At 39.4% G+C, this 27500-nt stretch overlaps 3 protein-coding genes across 3 annotated transcripts; 1 reads left to right on the top strand and 2 right to left on the bottom strand.

Moving 5' to 3' along the window:
- Positions 1-1556: 1556 nt before the first annotated feature.
- Positions 1557-5824, bottom strand: LOC130087238 (GTPase IMAP family member 9). The gene is made up of 2 exons (XM_056253486.1): positions 5755-5824; positions 1557-2581 (listed from the first exon to the last, which is right to left on the bottom strand). The coding sequence occupies exons 1-2, from the start codon at positions 5768-5770 to the stop codon at positions 1557-1559; spliced, it is 1041 nt and encodes a 346-aa protein (XP_056109461.1). The 5' UTR covers positions 5771-5824.
- A 2531-nt stretch (positions 5825-8355) lies between these two features.
- On the top strand, positions 8356-13066 carry rsad1 (radical S-adenosyl methionine domain containing 1). The gene is made up of 9 exons (XM_056253477.1): positions 8356-8530; positions 8630-8763; positions 10096-10300; positions 10387-10752; positions 10975-11038; positions 12118-12265; positions 12365-12419; positions 12605-12708; positions 12811-13066. Exons 1-9 carry the CDS (start codon positions 8393-8395, stop codon positions 12950-12952), a joined length of 1356 nt encoding a protein of 451 aa, XP_056109452.1. The 5' UTR covers positions 8356-8392; the 3' UTR covers positions 12953-13066.
- A 6884-nt stretch (positions 13067-19950) lies between these two features.
- rasd2a (RASD family member 2a) lies at positions 19951-21318 on the bottom strand. The gene is made up of 2 exons (XM_056251871.1): positions 20549-21318; positions 19951-20459 (listed from the first exon to the last, which is right to left on the bottom strand). The coding sequence occupies exons 1-2, from the start codon at positions 21078-21080 to the stop codon at positions 19951-19953; spliced, it is 1041 nt and encodes a 346-aa protein (XP_056107846.1). The 5' UTR covers positions 21081-21318.
- Positions 21319-27500: the final 6182 nt, after the last annotated feature.

The raw sequence follows: 27500 nt of genomic DNA, 5'->3' as shown, positions 1-27500 counted from the left end.
TTGTCTGGACTGCTTACTGTGTGTTTATGACCTCTTGCCTGTTTATTGTATTACGTTTTTGGATTACCCTTTCAAATAAACTGCACTTGGATACCGAACCTTCGTGTCTCGGAGCAGTAAATGTGACAGGTTTGGTGAAATACTTTTTATTTGTATTTTTTTATTATTATTTGTAGTCATATTTGTAATATGTGTACTTTAAAATTCACATAGAGATTAACCCAGAGCCATATTTTATTTTATTTTTTTCACTGATGCAGATGCTAAAGAGCATAAAGAGTTTTTCCTCCCTGTAAATAAAATGATTTAATTCCATGAGGGCTGTTTTCTTAAAGATGAAATATGTATTTTATGTTAAAATAGTTTCTCCTTTTCCAGCTTATAGGCAAGAAATGAAAATTCCTATATTTACCTATATTTACAGATAAGGAACCTGTCAGTCATACGGTTGGAATAGGTGTATATATTCCCGAATTTAAAATACAATAAGTTTAAAGTTGCCTTAGGAGTTATCTGTGTGTACACTGCAGAGTTAACAGCTATAATAATATGACTTCAGCGTTGAACAAGTTAGACCAAACAGAGTAGTAATATGCTCAGATTCTTCTTCTGCCTTAATTAGTTTATTACATGCGAAATCAGACAGAGAAGATTTATTAATGGAAGTACCATTATACAGATTGAAAGAGGCTGGAATAGTGGTGTATTTTTTGTTGGGTACCAGCACATGCTGGGGTCTCTGGTAATGAGGTTGCTGGTAAACTAGCAAAAAAAGCACTAGACAAGAGAGAGGTGGATGATAAAGTACCTATGGGAAAAAAAGAGGCTAAATCGATTTTAAAGAAAAAGGTAATGAATAAGGTAGATGGGACAGTAGTAACACAGGGAGATGGTGTTTTAGTATTACACAGACAGTAGGGACGATAAATTGTCTGGGAGAAAATAGAAAAGAAAACGTATTGCTGTCTAGATTAAGATTAGGACACACACGATTGAAATCAACACTGGCACTTATGGGTTTACATGAAAATGTTAAATTTCAGACTCCATGTTAATTTGCACTTCAGTACAGTAGGTGGTGATAATGCTCCTAAGGAGTTAATCGCCATTAAAACAAAAAGAAAAAGAAGAAGAATATCAAGGCCTTTGGCAGAAATGCAACTTTTTGGATGCTAACTCCCATAAAACACCAAGGAAGAAGAAGAAGAAGGAATATCAACACCTGACACCTAAATGGGTCGATGATCATCTACAGCTTGGATTGTGAATGACTCTTTGTGGACACTTACCCCTCCAGAACTAGCACTTGCACTTTGGATTTCATATACACTGGTGGACATCTTGAACTATCAACACAGAGTTTTCTTAGGACTGTTTTTTGAAATGGCTCCTAAGTGTCGCGCCCCCTTTTTTGAATAAACATGAAAATGCACAATCCGAACTTAAATGGTTGTAATTCAAGAATGCTTTGTATAGTAAGCAAGTAGGAACATTTAGATGCAGGGATTATTTTTGCAGTTCCAGGCACACTTCAAAGAAACGTAATCTTTCTGTATTCAGACCGGAGGTGCCCGAAAGAAGCGGTTAATAAAAGCTGCATTAAAGTTGGCTGTTTGTGATCCCACTCTGTCATCCAAGTGTTGAATGGCCAGCTGTGCAGCGGCACCCGATGCCCCGCCCACAACCCCTCCCACTGCCCCTCCCACTACCATTCCTGCCGGCCCTTCCACAGAGCCCACGATCATTCCCATGGCTGCTCCAGCTACAAACCCCAGTCCTAGTCCCACAGCCAGTGTAGTCCTGAGCCGGCTATTCTGCAGCTCGGCCTTGTCCCTGATTTCTGCCCCGACACTTGCATTGTAGTTGTCCATCTGCCAGCGCAGCTCATCCCCCCGAAACTGCTCCTCCAGTTCCTGGCACGTCCTCTTGATCTCAGAGTTTCTCTTCTTGCGTAGCTTTCTCTCCTCGGTTCTTATGCTGTCCTCTGCCCTCTTGTAAGATCGGTTAATGTAATGTTGTCCACCCACTGCCTGCAGCATCCGCTCGATCTTATGTAGGAGCTCCCTGTTCCCGGCGTGGTTCCTCCAGTTCTTACTGAAGACATGATAGCGGCCGTTGCACTGCTCCACAAGCTCCCGCAGGTGCCAGTCGGTTCGCGTGACCTTGTCGTTAAGCGCTCTGCCTCTAAGATGCCCATCGTAAACCAAGAGGACCATTGTGTAATTTAGAACATTCTCTCCAAATTTATTCGTAACCAGCTTGGGAGTCTTCATGTCATTAGGGCAGATCTTCTCCAGGTCGAATGCGATGAGTACTGCATGAGGTCCGGGAGACGACAAACACATTGATCTTCTCAGCTCTTTCCTCATTTTGGACTTGGACAGGTCTTTGTTGTACATGTTCGGTCCGTTGATTACTGCAACCCGTCTTCCTACAAACTCTCCCACATTTTTCTGGCTGTATGTAATGCCATAAACATCCCCAGAGAACTGCTCCCTTCCCAAAATGAAGTTGGTGAGAAGGAACTGGGATGTCCCACTGCTCCCGATAACCAATATCCTTAGTTCCACATCCCCAAACCCTAGGAGGAAAAAAAACCACAGTGATTTGAACACAAGGAATAGTTGAAAATGAAAATGGTGTCATTATTACCTCACCCTCACATTGTCTCAAACCCATTTGCTGTATTTTTTTCCCCAGTGGAACTCAAAAACACCATGTCAAGATGGACGCAAACACCATACAAGAATGTCCATATGTCTTGTGCACTATATTCCAAGTCTTCTTCTTTCAGGCTTAGTTAGGCTGAAAGTCAGGCTGAAATTTAATTCATTATTCACTGAAAATCTTTCCCCTATCACATTCATGGTCAGTTTCATTGGCTTGTTTAGTTTCTTTGTCATTGTCACTGTCTTGAGTTCTCGTTTTTTACTATGGTTTTTGATTAATCCTCACCTGTTCTCCATTCTGTTAATCATCATTCTCTGTGTATTTAAGCCCTGTGTTTTTGTTCTTTGTCTTGTGTTTTGTTCTAAAGTTATGTTTGTTGTGTTTTTGTATCACGCTTCCTGGATTATTAAATACTGTTTATTGTTCATTCTGTGTTGTGCATTTCTCCTTTTGGATTTACTACTGCCATGCCTGACAGAACACAAGACTGAAATAAGGATTTAAAATATGGACTTGCTGGCCTTCAATCTGCTCTGTCTAGAGTAAGGAAACAAGAATCTCGAGGACCATACCAGTGACTTTCTAGACCTAGTGTGTCTTGCCACCTTCCCCGACTGCTCCGTGTGTGTTTTTTTCTAACCAGCCTAAATTAGCAGTTTAAGGTATGCCTGCCTGGTGTTGGTCCTCTAGAGAATTTCGAGAGTTTGAGGAGAGGGTGTTGGTGAATAACGGATTAGCATTCATCTGCCCCACTGAGGACGACATCAGCCCCACTCCAGATCCAGAGCCCAGCCATCCACCTGACCCACTCTGCACGGAGCGAACGCCTGAGCCCATCGCAGACGTGGAGCCAGAGCCTGCCACGATGAATGAGCCAGAAGAATGGACTGAGCGACCATCGCCACAGGGCCTGTGCCCAATGAGAAGTCTAACCAGCTGTGTGAGCCGGCAACACAGTCCGTCCTAGTGGGAGTGCTAGCGGTGTAGGAGGGGATGGAGGAAAGCCCCGCCCACACCCCCGCTGCTGAAAGTTATTGCAGCTTGCCTCTGTAAATTTGTATGAAGATTTGGAAGAGGATTATCTCCGAAGTCTCCTGTCACCACGGGTCCAGCCCAGCTCCAAGACTCCTGTCCTGTGTCTCCAGAGATCCCACCCAGCCTCCCTCTCCCACTTCCTCTTCCAAAGTCAGCCAGTTCCTCTGCCCCACTTTGGCTGTTTGCCTTCAATCCTTCGGCTCCTTCCCTGACGCCACTCTACTGTGAGGATTTGCCTCGGGTCTTCCAGTCTCCAGCTCTGCCTAGTCAAAAGGATCTCCAGCTGTCGATCCCGTAACTTCACCTGGCCCGTCGACCTGTCGGCTCGCCTTGGCTCCTTCCTCCATCGGCTCCACCAGAGACCATCGTCCTTGCTGCACCACAGGGCTCCCGCGTCCCTCCAGCTCTGTCTTGGTAAGACGTCGCTCTGCCTGCGCCACAGACTTGCAGGTCTTCAGACACGCTTCGACTCCGTCAGGCTCCGCCTTTACCCTGGCTCCGCCTTGGTCCTCTGGCACCCTGGCTCCACCTCGGACGGCTCCACCTCGGACGCTTGTCACGAAAACTCCACAGTTTTTTATTTTTATTAATCCTCACATGTTCTCCATTCTGTTAATCATCATCCTCTGTGTATTTAAGTCCTGTGTTCTCCTCTGTTCTTTGTCTCGTGTTGAAGTTATGTTCGTTGTGTTTTTCTATCGCCCTTCCTGGATTATTAAATACTGTGTTTATTGTTAATTCTGTGTTGTGCATTTCTTCTTTTGGATTTACTTCTGCAACGCCTGACACCCCCAGAGCCATATTTAAAAAATGGTTTGACTCCAACTGTTTGGCAAACACTCCAGTTCAAATGCAGAATGGCATTTGAGAGCTGCAGTTGGGGGGAATCTATTCTGTACATTTCTGTGGTTATTTTGTCAATAAACCAAAATATCTGTATACGACTTCAGAAGACTGAGTATAGCACACACTGGGCTACTCTTATGGGTCTTTTTGTCCTATTTGAAACTTTTTCAAGGTGTGAAGCAGCATGAAACATCTCCCTTTGTGTTCCATAGAAGAAAGAAAATAATTCAGATTTGGAACAATATATGAGGGCAAGTAAATAATGACAGAATTTATATATTTTAAACTATTCCTTTAAGATTAAAATGTACTTTATATTATTTTACAGTGATGTTACCAACAAGTTGAATATTTTATAATAATCATTTTTAAAATATATGTTTCTGTTTTGTTATACATGTATATTTTGTAATAATATAACACTACTTGTAAATTAGACTTTTTGATTAAATAAGAAAGAAATTTAATATGCAGTACATGTGTTCAAAATTCATACATGCATTTAGAGTCAGACATACCTTTGTGAAAAAAGTAAACATTAACATACCTTTAAAAGCATAACTTATTACAGAAATAATATACTTTAAATGAAAGTATAAAGAATTAATTATTTAATGTTTTCAGATTAATAATTAATTGCATGTTATTTACAATAAATTAAAAGTATTATAAATGTATATAAAATGCAGTTAGTTGAACCCACTGACTTGTACATCTAACATCTTTATATGTAATTTCATAATTACTTCTATTGTCTTTGAAATATGGTTAAAGTTATACTAAATGTACTGACAAGCATTTATGGTAAACTAAAATATACTTTCATGTCATTTCTATTGAAAATGTTTATGTTTATGTATTATACATAAATATTAAGGTGCAAATTAGTACATTTAAAATATATCAACTTCACATGTAATATCAAACAACACGCTACAGTTAAAATTGTGATCAAGTACTTTTCATGTGCTTGTTAATCAACACATCAAAATAAGTGCACTTTTCTAAAGCATGACAAAATGTTAAAAAGTGATTTTAAATTTGACATTTTTACAGTTCACTTTTTAAAAGTGTACTTAATTGCATTAAGAAACATAGACATGAATGTACACACTCTTTAAATAGAATATCACATAATCTGCAAGTACTGTTATATATACAGTTAAGCACACAATGCATGTTGTGAAGTAATTTTAAACTTACCTGCTCTTTTAGGCATGTTTCCTGAGGCTGCTTTGGTTTACTGTTTTTTGATGGTATGTTTTTGTTGTTCTGATACAAAAAGCTTCTTTCTTAGTTTTTAAAAATAATATTAGTCAGATGCCACATTGCAGTAGTTTTCTCATCTCTGCTGACAATGGACAAGCTCTACATGGATGGAATAAGGCCTGGAGACATGGGGAATTGAATTCCCTCATGCACTTGCCCAAAACACCCCACCCCACACAAACACATGACTTCGATTTTGACTGCATGAGTTGCATCATATGGCATCACAGTTTTGACTGACAGAAAATACATTTTGTTTATATATGATTTATGCTGTTTATAGTTTTTGAGTGTTTCTAAGATTTTTGTGTTGTATGAAATGCGTGTATCTTATAACTTTAAACACTAACTAACCCTGTCCTTTTTTAACAAAAAAAAATGTTTTCAACTGACAACAGTATACCAATTTTTTTTATAAATTAGGTTAACAAACACAACTGATCAGCTATAGGGCACAAGAAAAGTTGATTGGTCATGTGTTTGGTTTAATAGTTGGTATAAATTATTTACACCAACACTATGACAGAGTAATTATTAATATAAGTAATTTTTGTTTGGTTGTATGGGCTGTACATGGTTTGTAGTCCTCTCTGTGGTTTTTAATTGCTTGTCCTTTTAAAGATTATGATATTGGGTGATGTCTGGCACTAAGGGTTTATGTTCCTTTATATTTTATATGACCTACTAATACTATCAATGTGTATTGATCAAAACATCCTCTACGACTGAACATAACGGACCATGGCTAAGAGATGAATGAACAGCGTATTACATAATTCTTAAAAGTACAATCTTAATAGATGTAAAAGTGGATTTAAATAAATGGAATAAATGGAATAAAAAACAAACAAATAAATAAATAAGACATTGTGGGTGAAGATTTTTTGTAAGTCTCCTGTAGTCAATAATTGTATCCTTTAAAATTCATCTTTGATCACCAAAATTACATTTTTTTTTCTTGAAAAAAATTATTAATGTCTTAAAATAGCTTGAATGTAACTCTACACCGTTGACTCATTTAGTATTCCTGGTTCTATGAATATGCAAATTAGCCCCGCCTCCACTCACTCACACCAGCTCAGAGATCCACTCGTTGTTGAGACTGTCTTTGGTTCACTGGAGTTTTAAGGAGAAAATACTCAGCAATGGTGTTGACTTTTTTTGCACATGGTTTGTCCTAAAGAATATTAAAAACACCACATAAATAAACAACATTAAAAGCTATTTCACCATAGGGGGACTTTAAACAAAGGAAACTACAGACGGCATGGATAGCACAAAACAAAAGGAAATAAAAAAAACATGTGTTATAGGTAGATGTTTAGTAATTTGGCCTCGAATTGATTTATTTAAAACAATTGCTGCATTTTCTACCAAAATGGTGCATATAGGCCCAACTGTAGTGGATGATGTTGAAGCCACGCCATCGGGCCATGTTTCTTTTCTTTTCTTCTTCCACTTTTTTTTTTTTTTTTTACGGTTTGATTGATTTTAATATGAGATGCACTTTGATTACAGATGGCAAACTAAATAAAAATGAAAATATAAAAAATATATAAAAGTAAATAACAAAAACATCACCTCATAATAATACAGCGCTATTATTATTGTTGTTATTATTATTAAAAACATGTGAATTTTAAAACACAAAACAAACATTTTTCCCCAAAAAATTATACATGTAATAATACAATAGATACAAATGTTTCACATAATGCTCTAAATGATTGCATAATAAGACATGAATAACATTAAAGGTACCATTCATATCAAAGATATTTAAAAAATCAATTCACACATTAAGGAAAAAGAAGAAAAAAGAAAAGAAGACATAACGGAAAGAGGTGTATAATCAAAATAAAGAAGAGGAATTTAATTCTTTGTAGATGTCCATAGTTCTGGTTGATTTGCGGTTTGAAAGTCCTTGCAATGTTTCAAAGTAAATCTTCATGTCAGCCTTCAAATGGTAGATGTTGGGTATCCTTTCAGACCATTTACATTTGTGCATAAAACTTACCAAATAGTATAATAAGATTTAACGTAAAACCGTGACTCTTGCCTATATCTTTTTTTGCCATAATAAAAAAATAACATCTCTTTTCTCCATGTGAATTTTAATTCCACTTAACATAATTCCACATCAATCCAAAAGAATTTAACATACATACATTCAAAGAAAAGATGCAAAATAGTTTCAGAAATTAACAAGGTCATTTATATATCTTTTTAGGAACTGGTTTGTTGGATACATTTTATGTATAATTTTATTTCATAAACGTTATCATTGATAGGCTACAGTAGGCCTATTTGTTATTATAAGTCCAAATCAATCTCCGATTAATATTTCCAAAATGGTCAATCCAAAAGTATTTATTTCGAGGTGTTGCAGGGCAATGAATCAGGCATCTGAAAAATGTATTATTACATTTACTATCTTTAATATCAACACCGTAACACAAAACCGCTCTGCACAAAACAAACAAAGGGTGTGTTGCAGGGAAATAGCGCCGTGTAGAAAACATGGCAGAAGTAAGCAGCACACATCATGGAAGCCTAACTTGACGAGTACAGTATGTCGAGACGAGCTTTCCTCAGACAACATCAGGCTCTGCAGTGTTTGGGAACAGGGCTCGGTTGTTCTGTACTGTTGAGATCTATCGCTACTCACAGGCTGCCTCCTCACGCAGATGAAGCGTCACTTTATGTCCATGTGAGTGTCTAAATATGACTGTCAAAGCCAGTCACTGACAAAATGTAAAGAAGTGAAATGTAGCCTAATATATCTGTCTGCATTTCTCCTTTTCTACAGTGGCCATATTGCCTGAAAAGATGCTCTTACTGCAACTTCAACAAGTATATTCCTCGGAGTCAAAACCATGCGGTCATGACAGAATGTCTGCAGAAAGAGACACAAACCTTACTGCAACTCAGCCAAGTGTCCCGGTCAGTACAGAGATACCTACCTCGAGAAAAAAGTACACATTAGCACACTTATAAAGGGACAACTTATTACGGAAAATAATACACTTTTTAAGGAATATACATGTTATTTTCAAGTAAATGAAAATGTATTCTAGTTTAAGTTTATATTAAAATGCAAGAAGCTGAACTTTAGAGTGCTTTTGTGACTCATTTAAAGGGACAGTTCATCCAAAAATAAAAATTCTGCCATCAAATTCTAAACCTATATGAGTTTCTTTCTTCTGTTGGACACAAAATAAGATATTTTGAAGAATGTGGGCCATGTTTATTTCTTCGCCGGAGCATTTAACAGCAATATTCAAGATAGAAATGTATTCTTAGTAAAGCTACTAAAGTTATTCAATAAGAGCAGTGAGTGATTTTCTGTTTTTATTTTGTTGTTTAATTCATATTAGCAGCATACCGTATATACAGCAGTAAGTAACGTATATTACGCTGCTTTCGTGTTAAAGGGATAGTTCACCCAAAAATAAAAATAAGCCCATCATGATTTACTCACCCTCTAATCATCCTAGGTGTACATGGCATTCTTCTTTCAGACGAATACAATCGGAGTTGTATTAAAAAATGTCCTGGCTCTTCCAAGCTTTGTAATGGAAGTGAATGGGTATATGTTTTTGGAAGTCCATCAAAGCGTATCCATCCATGATAAAAGTGCTCCAGTCCACATGGCTGTGGGGGGCTAATAAAGATCTTCTGAAGTGAAGCGATGCGTTCGTGTAAGAAAAAATATCCATATTTAAAACTTTATCAACTAAAATAACTAGCTTCCGGCAGACGGCACACTAACATGTGAAAGAGAACTTAGTTTAATACTCACTACTTACTTTAATGCTCTGTCTGACATCCAGCTCTCTGTGTGCGTTCTTCGGATGTGTGCGCTCAGAAAACCATATATCAGAAGTTTATGCAGGTTTAAAACGCATGCAGATATTAAACGTTCATGATGATGAAGAACTGCAATGTCACGTGAGAGTGACTGCGATAGAGATGATAATCAAAACCAAATATGTTTTAGTTTTTGGCAGGGTATCCCAGGCACAAGCTATAAAGGCTCCGTCCCCTTCTGGAAAGCTCATTTGCATTTAAAGAAACATGCACGAAAACAGCATGTTTTTCCTTCCTCAAATTTACAACATGGTACAATAAAATATATCTAGGGTATTTTTTAGCTGAAATTTCACAGATACATTCTGGGGACACCTGGGACATCTTGTAAAAAAGGGGCATAATAGGTCCCCTTTTTATTTTTGGGTGAACTATCCCTTTAATTTGTGCTGTACTGTTCCCAAGGATCAGCTCAGTGTTTTTTGGAGGAGGAACACCTAGTTTGGCTCAGCCCTCCACGATCGCCGCTGTCTTGGAGACTGTTTTCAAAAACGCCCATCTCTCAGATGATGCAGAGGTCACTCTGGAAGTGAATCCTACACCTGCTGGAAAAGCTAGTCTGAAGGACTTCATGTTAGCAGGAGTTAACCGGTTTTCTGTTGGAATTCAGGTACGCTGCTTGCACACAGGCCACAATCTGTCAGATGTTATGTAGCTTACTTAGAGTCTCCATAGATCTAATGCTGTTTTCCACAGTCACTGAATGATGATCACCTGAGGACACTAGGGAGGGATCACAACTCCCTGGATGCTCTCCGGACAGTGTCAGAGGCCAGGACGCTCTGCCCGGGACGTGTGTCTGTAGATGTCATGTTTGCTCTTCCGGGTCAAAGCGTAAAGTCATGGGAGAGTGAGCTGGAGAAATTGCTGCCGGTTTGTGACGATCATGTTTCACTGTATCAGCTGACTTTGGAAAGGGGTACCCAGCTTTTTAAACAGGTTGAAACCGGGGAACTAAACGTGCCTGGTGACGATGTCACTGCTGACATGTACGAATCAGCACGCAGAGTTTTAGAGAAGGCTGGGTTTTGCCAGTATGAGGTGTCCAACTTTGCCAAAAATGTAAGTTATAATTCCTATTAATGTTCTTAAACCTATACACTGTAAAAAGTATCAAAATAAGAAGTAGCACTAGCAACACCAAGGTCATGTGTTTGATTCTCAGGCATGCACTGTAATTTGCTTTAGATAAAAGTGCCTGCTCAATGAATAAATGCTATGTTATTTTAATTATTTGAAATGTTTAAGTGTACTCTTGGTTTATTGATTATGTACTCGTTGTAGAACGCTGTCAGCGAACACAATGTCGGGTACTGGAGGGGACATCAGTACATCGGTGTAGGCCCAGGTACATTCATGCACATTTTTGAAAGAATTTTTTGAAAGAAATTAATACTTTTATTTAGCAGGGATGCACAAAATTGATCAAAAGTGACAGTAAAGACATTTCTAATGAAAATAAAATATATATTTCTAATATCTAGTTTTGTCATGGAACTCTAAGGCCCCGTTTACCGCTGGTATTAAGATGCGTTTTGGTTGATCGGATCACAAGTAGACGAGGGAGACGTATTCCCGTTTACACCTGGTGTTTTAATCCGTCTCTTTTGTCCACTTTCAACCACTTCTGTCCTGATTTCTTCTAGGGGAGGGTCTATGGGCGGGTAAATCTATGGGCTTTTTCAGATCTTTCGAAATAATGGACAAAATAAGCTCGCGCAATTTACATCAAGGAAAACACCAATCATTTTGATATGATGATTTGATGCTCAGAAAACACTAATTATTATTATCAATGTTAAAAACAGTTTTTGCTACTTAACATTTTCGTGGAATCAATGATACCATTCAAACATTTGTGGTAAGATATGAAAAAAGAGAGAAATTAATACTTTTATTCACCAAGAATGCATTAGATTGATCAAAAGTGACAGTGACTACGTTTAGATTTCTATTTAATATATGCTTTAATAAATGTAATAAATAAATTTAAGAAATGCAAATAAATGCGGTTTCTGTTTATGAAATAATCCTGAAAAAAGTATCACCATTTCCACATAAATGTTAAGCAGCACACTTGTTTTCAACATTGATAGCAATAATAAATGTTTCTTGAGCATCAAATCATCATATTATAATGATTTCTGAAGGATCATGTGACACTGAAGACTGGAGTAATGATGCTGAAAATTCAGCTTTGATCACAGGAATAAATTACATTTAAAAAAATAGTTACTTTAAATTGTAATTGTTTCAGATTTACTGAATCTGTTCAGATTTTACAGATTTTTTTTACTGTATTTTACAAATAAATGCAACCTTAGTGAGCAGAAGACTCAATATATATATTACCAACCTCAAACTTTTGAACGTTAGTGTATAAACTATGATAGACTGATCTTACAAAGACTTCTCCTGATCTGTCAGGGGCTCATGGGCGCTTTGTGCCGCGTGCAGTGGGAGGAGCTCAGAGGGAAGCACGAACCCAGACTTTAGAGCCAGATGTTTGGATACGAGAGGTTCAGCGCCACGGTCACGGGACGCGCCGTCGGATACAGCTTGACCACCGTGGCCTGTAAGTGTATCTGACATGTAGTCCACACACAACTAGCTGTGTAAGCAATCGCACAATCTGTAGCTGAGTTATTGAATCAGATCATAATTGTATCTGCAGGCTGGAGGAGGTTTTGGTCATGGGTCTGCGTATGAATGAAGGAATCACCCTGCAGGTAAAATGGGCCGCTTCTTAACACAACAGAGTTCAGCTCACATTTCGAACCAATTATGTTTTGCTTTTTAAAAAAAGACATTATTTATACAACATGTTAATATGTAACGGTAGGTCGAAATGCTAATGCTTTTTTATATGAACTGACCAATGCATTTGATCTTTTTTTCTTATGAAATGGTGTAGCACTGGGAGTTATTCAGCCCAGAAGCTGACCTCCAACACATTTTTGGGATGTCAGAAAACGTCCAGGAATTGCAAGCAGGCGGGCTTCTAATGCTTAATGACAGGTAACGGCTTCAAAACTGTTTTACTTTTAAAGTAACCCAAGTGTGATAGTACATTTTCACTTACACATCAATTCCCCCCTGATGCTCACCTGGATGTTTTAGGGGTTTGCGGTGTTCCTGGGAAGGATTAGCGTTACTGGACAGCATCTTACCCACAATGCTGCTAGAATTAGAGACGTTTTTCCAAAGCAGGGTTTCTGTACATCAGCAGGAACACAGACTTTTACAGACCGTTGACCGATGACCGTTTACATCGGAGAAACATGAGACAGAGATAATGGGTAATAAGGTAAGCATGAAGCAAATGCATCCATGATTGAAGAAGTTTACTCTTGAAGAAGGAACGTGTGTCAATGACGTGAGGTGTTTTTCCCCCCTATTTATTAATTTATTCACAAATACAGAACATTAAAAAAGCATTGCATACATGACTTGAATGCACCTCTTCAATGTGAACATGCTTTTAATTTCTGAATTAAAATTCAGTGTAATTTGTTAAGGGGGTTCGGGGTGCATAAAGTAAAAAGTCAGGTTGATATGATCTTTATATATATAAGAGGATTTCAATTCTATATTTTCTAAATACATGTCTCATTGTAAACAATTCATCCTTGCTTATGTTTAATTTTTTTTGACCTTGTGATGTTTAATCAAGATGTCATAACTGTATCTTCCATTGAAAATGACAGACTTCTCTATGGTGACATATGCAGGACTTCTCCAATCATTTAGTCTGCTTAAACCCCGCCCACATCTCAAAATCCAATCAACCACCAATGCATTAAACCAAGTTCCCATCCTGCTTTTTGTTTCTTTGCCGATGTACGTTAGCCTGGTTAAAACCAGACCATTCTCAGTTGTAACTGAGTTATGGTCTGGCAAAGCGTCATAGACAAATCATTTCCAGAGGGGCGTCACCAACGGACGTCGCGGATAGACCTAAAACCAATCAGAGCGATGAAGGAGATGACGAATGCAGAGCGGCGGAGAAACATCTCCGAGTGTTGTTCTTTGCTCGGTTTTTAACAAAAAGGAAACGTTCAAATCGCTTAAAACAGACGCGATAGCTGATTCGAACGAGTGATGTTCGACGGCGGCATCCATCTCTGTAATGTAGGCTACAAAATCTGCTTCAAAATCCCAGCGCTGTCGTCATCGTGTAAAGCCCGCCCCAACGTTTCTGATTGGTGCCGCGATTTCGGGGGATTGGAAATGAGCTTGAATGAGCTCTTTGCCAGACTAACTTTCAGAGCAAATCTAAATTTGCCGGAAGTTGTCTGGGTTTTCCCAGGCTAGATGTACGTCACAATACGGAAGAAAATATCTGTTTCTGCATCTGTTTCATCACCAATTTAAAGAAAAACAAAATCAAGTTTTTAATGTTGCCTGTGTGTCTATGTTTTTTTTTATATATATAGTATATGCTTTAAGACAAACCTTGTGTAAATTCATCAGTCAACACCATTGCTGAGTATTTTCTCCTTACAACTGCAGTGAACCAAAGACACAGTTTGAAACCACCCCTAATTTCAACTCAACTTGTAACCAATCCCGTCAACGTGCGGGCGGGGCTTTTCCTATCATTATTTTGAAGGATGCTGATTTTTAGAAGGCAGCTGTCTGACTCTGAGATGGAGAATGTGAATATGGTTTGTGTAAAATTAGCAACATATTATTCAATTGCCATTATGTGTCCGACGTTGTAGAGAGAGCGATACATAAAACGCTTTACCTTTTTGATACATCGACTTGTAGACGAGCCTGTATAATTCACTCTTCCACTTCTTCTGAATCAGTTTCTGGTTCAAACATATATGTCTGAATTAAACTAGTAATTCAACTTGCCATTGTGCAGTGTTTACTATTGTAAAGTTGAGCGAGTGGATCTCTGAGCTGGTGTGAGTGAGTGGAGGCGGGGCTAACTTGCATATTCTTAGAGCTGCTTATACTAAATGAAACAAGGGTGTAGTAGAGTTACATTTAAATACGCAATTTTGATTATCAAATATGACTAAGGGATAAAATTATTCACTGCAGGGGACTTTAAGTAAATTACGATTTACTTTAAAAATAATTATTAAGATGTGTACATGTGTATTCAAGGTTTAAAGAAAATGTTAATTTTACATGACGGTTAAGGTCCGTTCACACCAAGAACAATAACTATAACTGTATTTGCCTCCACACTAGTGGACGATATCATTCTGTTTATTGTAAGTGTGTGCTGCAGTTTTGTTTTCTGTCGCTTTAAAAGGATGGATTCTGATTGGCTGTCAGTGTTTTTATCGTTCATCAGCATGGAAAAAAATCGTTCTGAAAGTGATTCCAACTATATTATACAGTCTCTGTTTGTATATCCACATGTTAATGCCCGACAATCTTTGATAGGCGTACTGAAGCTTAAAGGGATAGTTCACTTTGAAATTAATTTTTGATATGTTTTAGCTTACCTCAAGGGCATCCAAGATGTAGGTGTCTTTGTTTCCGCAGTAGTTTCAATTTTGATATATTTAGGTCAAACCGTTCTTGTCTGCCAGTCATATAATGCAGGTCTATGGTCACCACCTCAAAGAGCATGCAGAGAAGTCCAAATTAAACATGATTTAATGTCTCGTAAATGTAAGTACACATTGATGGCCTAAGACACGAAACAAGCGGTTTGTGTGAGAAAACGAACAGTATTTATATCGTTGTTACCTCTTGTAACCACAGCCACGTCCAAGTGATCTGAGGGCGCGGGCGCTTCGGTCTGCGCAAGCGCCGTAAAGCACCGGAAGTGATCTCTCGCGTGTGTACGAAAAAAAAATTCAACGTTGTCTGTTGATATATCGAAATCGTCTTCCATTGCGATTTCCTGTATATCTTAATATGTTTAGATCTTCACAGTGAAAGGTAACGCTTCCGAAATCTCTGTATAAACGATGAGTGTCGTACACACGCGAGAGATCACTTCCGGCGCTTGCGCAGACCGAAGCGCCCGCGCCCTCAGATCACTTGGACGTGGCTGTGTTTACAAGAGGTAAAAACGATATAAATACGGTTCGTTTTCTCACACAAACCGCTCGTTTCGTGTCTTAGGCCATCAATGTGTACTTACATTTACGAGTCATTAAATCATGTTTAATTTGGACTTCTCTGTGCATGCTCTTTGAGGTGGTGACCATAGACCTGCATTATATGACTGACAGACAAGAACGGTTTGACCTAAAAATATCAAAATTGAAACTACTGTGGAAACAAAGACACCTACATCTTGGATGCCCTTGAGGTAAGCTAAAACATATAAAAAATTAATTTCAAAGTGAACTATCCCTTTAACAGAACGGGTATTTTTTGTTTGTAGGCTTTTTCTTCTTTTGGGATGCACTGATATTATGTGATTTTTTTCTTTTTCTTCTGTTAATGTTGTATTATTATGGTGTCTGATTAACTGTTGGTATTTACAGTTTTTCTCGATTGCTTAAACACATTTCTTGAAACTATGCCTCGTATTCTCAAAACAGTAAACACAAATCCATAACGTCTCACCCAATTCCCCAAACATCCTATTTTCAGGTCAAAATGAAGCTCTACACTCAAAACCATTCACTCTTGCTGAAAAACCAAACTTTGCCCTCAGACAGGACACACAAGCCCTCAAAAACACACACACTACAACATAGTCTGACACACTGGTGCTATAAATTCAAAACAACATTTCCAAAACTGGTAAGTCATGTTGCTTGTGGTCCCCCGCCCTCCCTCCCCCCATCTTTTTTTTTTACTCTCTCCTACTCTTACGTAAGATGTGTGTGAGCATCATATGACAGTAAAAGAGCACACACAAACCTTATTCAAACATGGAATTGTATTGGAATGGGAAAGAGTGTTGGTACATGCCTCCACTCAAGGATACAATTTGATGAACAAGTCTAAGAATGTTCCACATATGGTTGAAATACCATTATTGGCCTAGAAAGATAACATTCTGGGAGTCAAGACTATAAAGGAGAAAGGATGCCCTCCCTTCACTGTCACACTCTGCAGCCACTCTGTGTGACTGTACGACTGCTGTGCTGGCCTTTTCTTGCAAGAACATAAACCTCATCAAAGACAATTGGAAATGTTTGTCTCTTATTCAGTGATAGAAATGTGTTTGCCACCACACCTCCCTGAAGGTTCTGATGATGGAGGCGACGGTGAAGCCACTCAAATTTGGCTGTACTCGTTGCCCAGCCTCCCTTAGTCATACCATGGACAAGAACATGGCCAACTAAAGTGGCTTTCATCCGAGACTGCTTGTCTTCTTGCCCTTGCCCTTCCTCCTCCTCCTCCTCCTTCTCCTCCTCCTCTTCCTCCTCCTCTTATTCCTCTTCCTCCTCATCCTCTTCCACCTCCTCCTCTTCCTCCTCCTCCTTTTCCTCATCCTCCTCCTCTTCCTCTCCCTCATCGACATATTGGTTAATTTCTCTGTGGATCCATTGTTCCAAAACTCAGTAAACGGATTTTTATCTTTTATAAAAGATTGTATAAGCGTTTATCTATCTATTGAAGGATCTGACTGATGTGTGTTCAATTTTGACTCTTAGTGTTTTCACCTGGGTAATTGTGTGCTAACTGAGCTGAAGCTGAGCTGACTTGAGTGAACAATTTTGAATGCTAGTGCTTTCTAAATGACCACGTGGTGTAGGCAATGAGAAATGAAGGGATTTGTGTGTAGAGTTTTGCTGTGACAGTTCAACAAATCTGACTAATGTGTCAAAACAGGGGAATAGTGTTCATAGTTCAGTGAAATGGGTGTGCTTTTTGATAAATGGCATTATGGTTTTGAAATTTTAGTTCAAAAGCCTGGTTATAGTGTTTAAGCAATCGAGAAAAACTGTAACAGTTAAACTGTCAAGGATATCTTTTTCTAAAAGCTTTAGTGACTCTTAGAGACTTCATGATTCTAAAAATAGGAAACAGCAGAATGGGCATACAAAAACCCATAATCTTACTCTACAGTAGGCTTTTTGCTAACTGTGCTCGCAACCTCACACACACACACACACACACACACAGACGGTAATAACAAATACATCATTAAACCATGAATTGCGTCTATAGGAGAGCAATAAACCAGGCGACTAGGGAAAAGCGTCAGGAAATAAAACGCCAATAGACCTTTACGGCCCACAGAACATGAACACATAATAGAGAGAGAATGACACGACCACACTTAAACATGCTTTTTATAAAGCCTCTAGAACCCAACGCGCCTCAGTAATTGCGCCCCACAGGTGTGCTCAATGTCAAGACGCAGCGCTGCGCCAGTGGGCGAGAGGTAGTACACAAGCATTTAGATAAACAAATTAATTCTAATGAACCAGAGAAAAAAATAAAAACAGTCTACCTGTCACACATGCATGCGGTTGTCTGCTATTTTTATACTTAAACTATAATTCAGGAATCTGTGAAACGATTAACACAATGATCTTGGTTGCTTGTCTGATCTATGAAATATGAAGTGATTTAATCCTGGGGGCTTTATCATCTTTAGTGGTATTTGATTCGACATGCATAGAAATGATTTAATATTGCATCTGCCATTTAAAGTTACTCCTCTTCAAACCACCCACATGCTCAGTCAGAGAAGGTCACTGAAGAATCATGAATTATTCTTGTTGCTCCCTTTAGGCTATTTCATGTAGGCCTACACATTTAAAATATATTGCATCAATTTAGTTGAGACATTATCTTATCAAAAGGCTGTTGTTACGCTCCCTATAAATGTCTAGGATTCAAGTGACACAAAACATAAGAGATGGACAACGATAAAGTATTTATTAACACACAAACAATGACAGAAACCCCTTCAAACTAACAGTCCGCTGTCCGTGGTGCTGATCGAGCGCCTTCTGAATATATAAATCATTATGCAAATATGGATGCGCTAAAACGTCAATGCTTCTTTGTCTTTATTGATCGAGTTTTGTCATTTCTTTGCAGGCATATTAATCACTGCATTGCATTCATGAATATTCAAAGGATTCAATTTCTTTCTGCATCGTGTTGTGTAACGTCTATTATGCAAAGCGTGATTGTATTGTCAGGGATTCACACATTCTTACTAATGCGAGAGAATTTTACGCCAGCACAACGATGATGACTCAAGCCATTGCAGACGATGAGAAGTAAGGCTTCAACGCCCACAACTTTCTTCGTTCATCCATAAATGGACATATTGTGTGAGGTTTGTTCTAAAAGTAGACGCTGCTGCAAAAGTGAGGTGAGGTGGGGTACACGTTATAAATATGTACAGTATTATGACTCATGAATATTACTGAAGTGGTGTTAGGTTCTCTCGTTTGTCATACCCGGTTTGCTGAAAATAAACTTTTTAGCGGATACATTATTTGCATTGACCCTGAACAAACTCACGCAAAATGAGGGAAAACACGACGCATTATTTCTTAAGGACAATTTTATTGTTGTCTGTTATACATGACAAAGTGGAAACAAATTTGAGGTAATGAAGGTTTATTCATTTTCAAGAAAAAAAAAAGACAACAGCGCGTGACTGCGTCTTTTATTGTTGTCTAAGTAGAAACGTGCAAACAAATGTGAGGTATAATACAGTCAATAGAAAGAAAACATGCATAATTCCTTTATACAACATTTCCCAGTTGGGAATACATGCGTCAGTATCTGCGATTTGAAACTGGTCCAAACTTGTCATGAACTGCACTGAAAAATTGGTAACAAATGGTTTTATTCATATAATATAAGTCATTCATATAAGTCAAAATATCATTTAACAGCACTGAATCAACGTAAAGCCTAACTCATGCGGCAAAACTTAAATTGGCTATAACTAGTTATTTAAGGTCATTGGTTACCACACTTTACTGCGTGGTTGTATATATTAACTCTTAAAAAGTTTACAAGAGCATTTTTGCAACAATGCCATAGAATAACCATTTTTTGGTTCCCCTAAGAACAGTAAAGAACATAGAACCACAGATTCCAATAAAGTACCTTAATTTTTAACATTTATCTGCTTTGTTGCTGGTCTTCCAAATGGTCTACCAGTTTACACCAGCTAATGACCAGTTTAGACCAATAATAAAGCCTGCTTTTCCTGCAGGGTTTTAAAGACATCGCACAAATACTTTGAAATATGTCCTCTGGTCCAGCCAGGGACTTATAGAATATAATAATTCTTACGTAGCTGAATAATTATTATTCATAGGTTTGAAACAGAGTCCCTATAGCGTTACTCTTTTACTGTATTTGGCACCTCTCAATAGGTGTACATCTTTTAGGGGTGCTCGGCCCCATCACGCGCCGCAGATCGCTACTGAAACTCGGTCTACGCGCGAGCGGTTGCACCGCCCCACACGGCTCATTCACGGCTCTTTTGTTTCTCTTTCTGCTGCTCAGCGCTTGATACGTGTGAATGGAGATGTCTCGATGGAGAGAGGGTCTGGTTTCTGTGGGGAGCCCTCCCAGCACCGCCAGGGCTTCGAACATCTCCTCGAGGTTGGTGGAGTCTTTAGCAGACACCTCAAAAGAGACACTGTCCTCCCCGAGAAACCGGCAGATATCTGAGTGTCGCACAGCTCTCGAGGAGTTTAAGTCAGTTTTATTGCCACAGATTATAAGTGGAAGCTGTCTGTTTTCTTTGGACTTGGTCAGCTTGGATTTGGCCGTGACAATCTCCTCGCGTAAAGAGCAGACCTCAGTGAAAGACTCTCGGTCAGTCACGCTGAACACCAGCAGGAATATGTCACCTGTTGAGGACATAACAAGACATTAGAACTTAGTAAATCATAGATATTGTTAATCGAATTAAAAAAAACGGTAGGCTATGTATACTGACCGGTCAGAATAGTCAGTCTTCGCTTGGCAGGGAAGTCTCTCTCTTTGGACGCGTCCAGGATATCTAGCTGGTATCTCTCTCCTCGGATGTGGAACAGTTTGCTGTGAAAGTCTTCAGTCGTAGGCTTATAATGTTCCTCGAATCCATCATCGCCGAGGAAACGGCGTATAAGCGCCGTTTTTCCCACTCGGGGCGCGCCGAGCACAACGATGCGCCTGTAATGACTGGGTTTCACGCTGACCAGATCGTCGTTTTTACTCTCATATCTCATATGCTTTGTTTTATGGAGCTGAGAAGCGGAGAAGGGGTCCAGATATCTCCGTGGTTTGCGTTCAGAGGACGAGGTTCGCTTTCCAGTGCTGGAGGAGCGCACCACCCCAGGATGTCTCCAGTGCGATGCGCACTGCAAATGCTTTTCAACTGTTGCGGTGGCTTCGGAATGATAGCTGCAACTGGAGAGCGTCGCGGTGCCATCAACTGAAAGAAGGGCTTTATCAGTTGTGTTCACCTCCATGCTCCTTGCTGGTATCATCCAGAACGGCTGGTTCTGTGCTCTCGGTGCAGTGAGTTGTACAGTACGCGCTTCCCGCAGTGCATTTTATATGCTGAGGGTGGGATGGGTGGTGTCGTGTGGTGCGTCATTCAACGCTTATAGATTTGGTTTCTTCTGGTGAATCTGAACAATGCTGCTGCCTATTTAAGGTATTGCCCAACACAGTTACTTGGATCTGAGCCATTCTTATGCAGAGCTGCAGGTTTCCAGTATTGTCAGTTATACACTGAAGAAGTCAAAAGTTTTCCAGCTTAAGTTGGATTGAAAAATGCCTGAAAAGCTTAAGGACTGCCATAAATACGCATTTGTAAAAAGTTAGCAACATGATTGTTAGATATTGTCTTTGTAAAAAATGTGGGTAGATTTTTGTTTGCATTTATTTGATCAAAAAGAAAGTAAAAAATATATATTAATAACTGTTTTAAAATAAATGTAATTTAGTCCTGTGATCAAAGCTGAATTTTTAGCATCATTACTCCAGTCTTCAGTGTCACATGATCCTTCAGAAATCATTCTAATATGATGATTTGATGCTCAAGAAACATTATTATTATTAATAATAATTTTATTATTATTATCAATGCCGAAAAGCAGATGCTTTACATTTTTGTATAACTGAAAACATGTTTTTCAGGACTATCTGATGAAGAGAAAGTTCTGCAATTATTTGGAATAGAAATCTTTTGTAACATAAACAGTGTTGGGGTAACCCATTGTAACATGTAATCTGATTACTTTTTTCAAGTAGCCTAAGTAGCATATTACTTTTAAATTTACAACAAAATATCTGAGTTACTTCTTCAAATAAGGAAATGCAAGAAATACAATTTATTTCTTTGTTATTAAAAAACAAACATGCCCGCCCAGCCCAGGTGAGGAAAAAGTAATGTAACACATTACTTTCAATAAAAAGTAACTAACGCAAGTAGTTTCTTTTTTAGGGAGTAACGCAATATTGTAATACATTAAAAAAACGTAACTTTCCCCAACACTGATTATAAATATCTTTATTGTCACATTTGTTCAATTTAATATGTCCTTTCTCCCTGAATAAAAGCAGCTCCCAAACTTTTGACTGGTAGTTTATATTTCATTGAAAAAATGGCCAGTTAGTTCCTCTCTGGTAATGAAAGAAGTATCGATAGTTCCAGAGAAACCAAGCTTTGCATGTCAGAGAGAAACACAGTCTAGACAGTTAAAAGTCCCAGTACTGTTGTGCTAAATATCATCACTCTTATAACACTGCTCAACCAATCAAACACACAGACTTGAACCAAATGTTGTATAATGCTGTCTTCAGTTTGATGTGATGTATATCCGCGTGAGTAGCATGTGGGTGGAAACATTTTAGTTTATTTCCCTCAGTCGTCTGGATAATTGTGGGGTTGCTAATGACTGACTTTCCAGAAAAAAACCCTACGAATTGCATAATTATTGAACACAAGCTTTATTGTTTCAATTGCCGGATGATTTTCAGATGAAAAGCTTGTGTTATTTGTGTGTGGGCGCACGGAAACATTTGGTCAAAGAGGTGCAGGTTTATCCGCGTCTGTTTTTTAGATGAGACGGTACCTCGGGAATTGCATCTATATGAATGATTTCACATTCCATTAATCCTTGTCTGCGTAATGATGTTGATGGCTCTCTTTTGATAGAAATAGAATAACAGTTGACATTAATAGTGCGACGAAACTAATCGAAGCATCACGACAATGATAACAATAATCTATATGATCACGACCACAATTCTCTCTTGCAGCTGCAAACTTCTGAAGAGTACTTATACTGGAAAATCATATACTTTAAAGGAATATACTTCAGTGTGAACTGAATGTAATGTTTTCGGACTTAATTGCATGTTATTTACAGTTAAATGAATATTTATATTAAAGGCAATTAGTTGAACTTTAGAGTGCTTTTTTGACCCACTTAAGTAATTTATGTAATTTCATAATTCATAACTGTCTTTGCAATATGTGGTTAAAGTGCACAGCTGAATGTGCGGACACACATTTATGGTAAAAATAAAATATGCTTTAATGTAATTTCTACTGAAACTTGTATGTCATATATTTAAATAGGCCTATATTTGTACTTACGCATTTGTAATGATTAAGCATTTTAAATATATCAACTTTAAATTTAATATCAAATAACACACATACAGTTATTTAATAAAGTACTTTGCATGCGCTTTAGTTTGTTAGCCACATCCAAAATGTACATCAAAATAAGTGCACTTTAAAGTAAATCTTTTAGGTTGAGATCAAAAGTGCTCTTTTTAAAAGCGTACTTAAGTGTGTTAAGAAACATAGTCATGAAAGTGGCCTTTCCTTTCATCAATACTAATTTATCTGCAACTGCAAGTGCACATTCAATACAATTAAGTGCACTTCTTTAACACAAGCATAGTCAGTTATCTTCACAAAAATAGAGTAATAATGCAAAACATTGGCACAAAAAAGCACTATTTTGAGGAGGATTATCGCAATGTTCAAGAAATATCAAGAACATTCTGGCTATATGAGAGCATGTCTGCACATCTTTGTATTGGGCAAGGCATCATTACTTAACAGAGGACAAATCGCCACCTTATTCAGCGTGAACACACATGAACATATCTGAGTCTCTGCTCAACCTCATTCCATCAAGGCCAGACTGAATGGACTGAATTGGTGAATGTGCTTTGCCTTTCTTTTACAGTGCTTACCTTGGAGTGCTTGAGACTAAATGTTCTCTTCTGAGAATGAAATATACATCACCATGGCAACTGTGCACTTTATAACACTGGTTTCCAGAGTCTATTTAACTCTAAAAAGCTGAGGCTATCTCTATTGTGAGCCAAAACAATATTACTCCCTCCTATATAAGGCCTTTTATTGAAATTGTATGTCCTATGCTTTACATTGTTGTGAGATGTTCTTAGAACTTACAAAAGCTGAAGGCAGAGTATGTCACGAATGTTTTTTGTTTTGTTGAATTCACCTATATAAAGGAAAGCAGTAAATGTATTCACAGCCTAAAATGTTCCATCATTGTAACAATTACCTATTTAAATTAAGTCTTAAAATAACTTAAATTGTGTCAGCTTGAAAAAAGTTAGATGCAAAATGTGACGGTAACAATCAACTAACATCTTTTTGTTCACAAAATTTATATAATGAGTCAATACCTCATCAATCTTCTGTTACCCTGATTCACTATGTTATGCGTTTATATTTTAGACATGTCGGGATGGTTTTCGAATGAAAATTGCCCATGTCACTCGTTTGTCGTCATATCTGTAAATAAAGAAAAGTTGCTCCAGCTACTTAGATGCTTGTATAGTGTGGAGAACGTGAGAAAAGAGAATGCGACAGAGCTCGTAATAAAACAAGAGTTCATAAAGCACTATATTGTGAAGGGTTATTTCATTATGGTTGTTGTAGCGCTGTGCTGGAGTTTGTTTTCAACTCAAGTACCGTCTATTAATGGTTAAAGCTACAGTAACGTCTTCAGCTAGTCAGCTTGAGATCCTTTCCTTCTAAACTGGTTATATCTCTTAAACCTATGAATGTTTTATGAGCAGTAGGATAACCATATTCATCCGCACAATCACTCAGAGCCGAAGCAATACGGTGGTCGAGAGAGCTCAACGCGCTGCAACTGAAGAAAACACATGGAAATAGAAAAAAACACATGCAAATAAAATAAAACGCATGCAAATAGAAAAAAACACATGCAAATAAAAAAAAACGCATGCAAATAGAAAACAACGCGTGCAAATAAAAAAAAACACCCGCAAATTAAGAAAACATCTTCATCAGTTTCACAACACACCTGTGCTCCAAATACTCACAACACCACCAAATACAAACGCGCTGCAAAAGCTCACAACACAAATACAGAAAGCGCACTGCAAATAACACAGAGCACAACGGAAATGTTTCCAGGGGAACCAAATAAGTGACGAACCCGGCTGGGACGTGCTGGCATAGATATCCATAAATCCATAGACAGTATTTATTATGTCTATGCATATGCGTGCCGGTGCCTACAGCTTAAAATTATACTTTATTTATTTATTTGTGCAAAACATACAGAGATTATTTTTTTTATGACATACAACTTGTATACAATGTACAAAATGTATTAACAATGTGTTCAATGTCATCAGAATACAAATGAGAAAAGAACAATGAGCAGGAAACTAAAATAAATAAAGAAAAAAGATAAAGAAAAAAATCATGAAGGAACGACTCGGTTACTAACGTAACCTCGGTTCCCTGAGAGGAGGGAACGAGTATTGCGTAAGCTTACGCTATGGGAAAACTCCTTTTCTCGAGAAATATTGAAGTCTTTATGTAAAACGCATTGCAGCTGCACAGCATACAGCAATGAGCGAGGCAGCTCGGTCATTGGCTGTGCTGCGGCAACTGCACGAACCAATGACGGGGCGACTCTGAACCCGCTTCCAATGAGCGTGCTTCGCGCCCACGCGCGTCAGAGCCCGCCAAGATGGGCGCGGCCAAGGGCTATATATTGGGCGCCCCGTCGTCTGAGTTCTTTAGGTTCAATCGACTGAAGCAAACTGACCAAGCACAAGCACGGCAGATTACGCAATACTCGTTCCCTCCTCTCAGGGAACCGAGGTTACGTTAGTAACCGAGTCGTTCCCTTTCGAGAGGTTCCTCTTATTGCGTAAGCTTACGCTATGGGAACGCCATGTAAAACGCCGTGCGTGCTGACTTCACTCTATTAAGCCGGAGGCAGGTGCCTGAGCCTTTGAATTAAGTAATTATCCAACGAGCCAGCCGAAGGCGGGCTTTATAAAAGGACAACGTGGAACGGCCCGATGGGCGTCCAGAGACACACACAAGTACATTTTTATGTACTGTCATGTATAAAAAACCCTCCACATCAGTTTCAAAGATGTGATTCTATGAGGGAGGAGACAATGCTTAGCATGTACACACCCCAGCCTATGCATAGTTAGACCGACAGTATGTTAGAGTGCAATGAGGGGACCTGTAGGTTATAAAACCTGATAAATGTGGACGGTGAGGCCCAGCCTGCAGCCGCACAAATATCTTGAATGGGTATCCCACTCGACCACGCCCACGAGGAGGCCATGCCTCTCGTAGAGTGAGCTCTGATGCCTAAGGGGCACTGAAGGCCCTTGGCTTCATAAGCCAGCGCTATAGCATCAACTATCCAGCGCGATATTCTTTGCTTTGACACAGCCAGACCTTTAGTGCGGCCGCCAAAGCATACGAACAACTGCTCTGTCTGTCTGAACAGGGCAGAACGTTCCAAATATACTCTGAGTGCCCTGACCGGGCAGAGTAAATTAGCGTCACCTTCGTCTGCTGGGGACGATAGCGCGGCCAAAGATATCACCTGTGCTCTGAAAGGAGTAGAGAGCACCTTAGGAATATACCCGTGTTTTGGCCTGAGGACAACCCTGCTGTCGTTAGGTCCAAACTCCAGGCAGGCAGCGCTTGATGACAGCGCGTGCAGGTCGCCCACTCTCTTGACCGAGGCGAGAGCCAGCAAGAGAGCAGTTTTGAGCGAGAGCTGTTTAAGGTGCACAGTTCGGAGGGGTTCGAACGGGGCACGCTTAAGTGCGTCCAGGACCGTGGCCAGGTCCCAAATCAGCACCGATGGGGGGCGTGGGGGATTTATCCTCCTGGCGCCCCTCAGGAAACGAACAACTAGGTAGTTTTTCCCTAGTGTGCGTCCTTCGACCGGGTCATGTGATGCCGCTATGGCAGCCACATATACTTTGAGCGTGGAGGGGGTGCGGCCTGCCTCCAACAGCTCTTGTAAGAAAACGAGCACACTCGGTACTTCGCATGTCTCAGGATTCAGGTTCCTGGATTTACACCAGTCACTGAACACCTTCCATTTCTGGGCATATAAGCGCCTCGTAGAGGGGCCACGCATGGAGGGCCCACAGATCGGGGCGGGGATGGAGGATCATCCCGTTGGCCTGCCTGAGGAGATCTAGCCTCAGTGGAATCGGCCATGGGGCAGATTGCATCATCTGCATCAGTTCTGGAAACCACGTCTGGTTCTTCCAGAGTGGGGCTACCAGGAGCACTGCACATTTCTCCTCCCTGATCCGACTGATGACCTGAGGTAGCATCGCGACCGGAGGGAAGGCATACAGCGGGCGGCTCGGCCAGACTTGGGCGAGCGCGTCTGTGCTCTTTGAAAAGAAGAGAGGGCAGTGCGCATTTTCCTTGGAGGCAAAGAGGTCGACCTCTGCTCTGCCAAAGGTTTGCCATAACCCCTGAATCGTCAGGGGGTGGAGAGACCATTCTCCTGGGAGAACTTTGTCTCTGGACAGCATGTCTGCTCCCTGGTTCAGAACACCTGGCACATGCGCTGCTCTCAGCGAGCGCAGGTTGCGCTGGG

The sequence above is a fragment of the Rhinichthys klamathensis genome, unplaced genomic scaffold, assembly GCF_029890125.1.
Source record: "Rhinichthys klamathensis goyatoka isolate OS25496 unplaced genomic scaffold, OSU_Roscu_1.1 h1tg000004l_1, whole genome shotgun sequence".
NCBI classification, from domain to species: Eukaryota; Metazoa; Chordata; class Actinopteri; order Cypriniformes; family Leuciscidae; genus Rhinichthys; species Rhinichthys klamathensis.
This window is presented reverse-complemented; position numbering and strand designations above follow the sequence as displayed.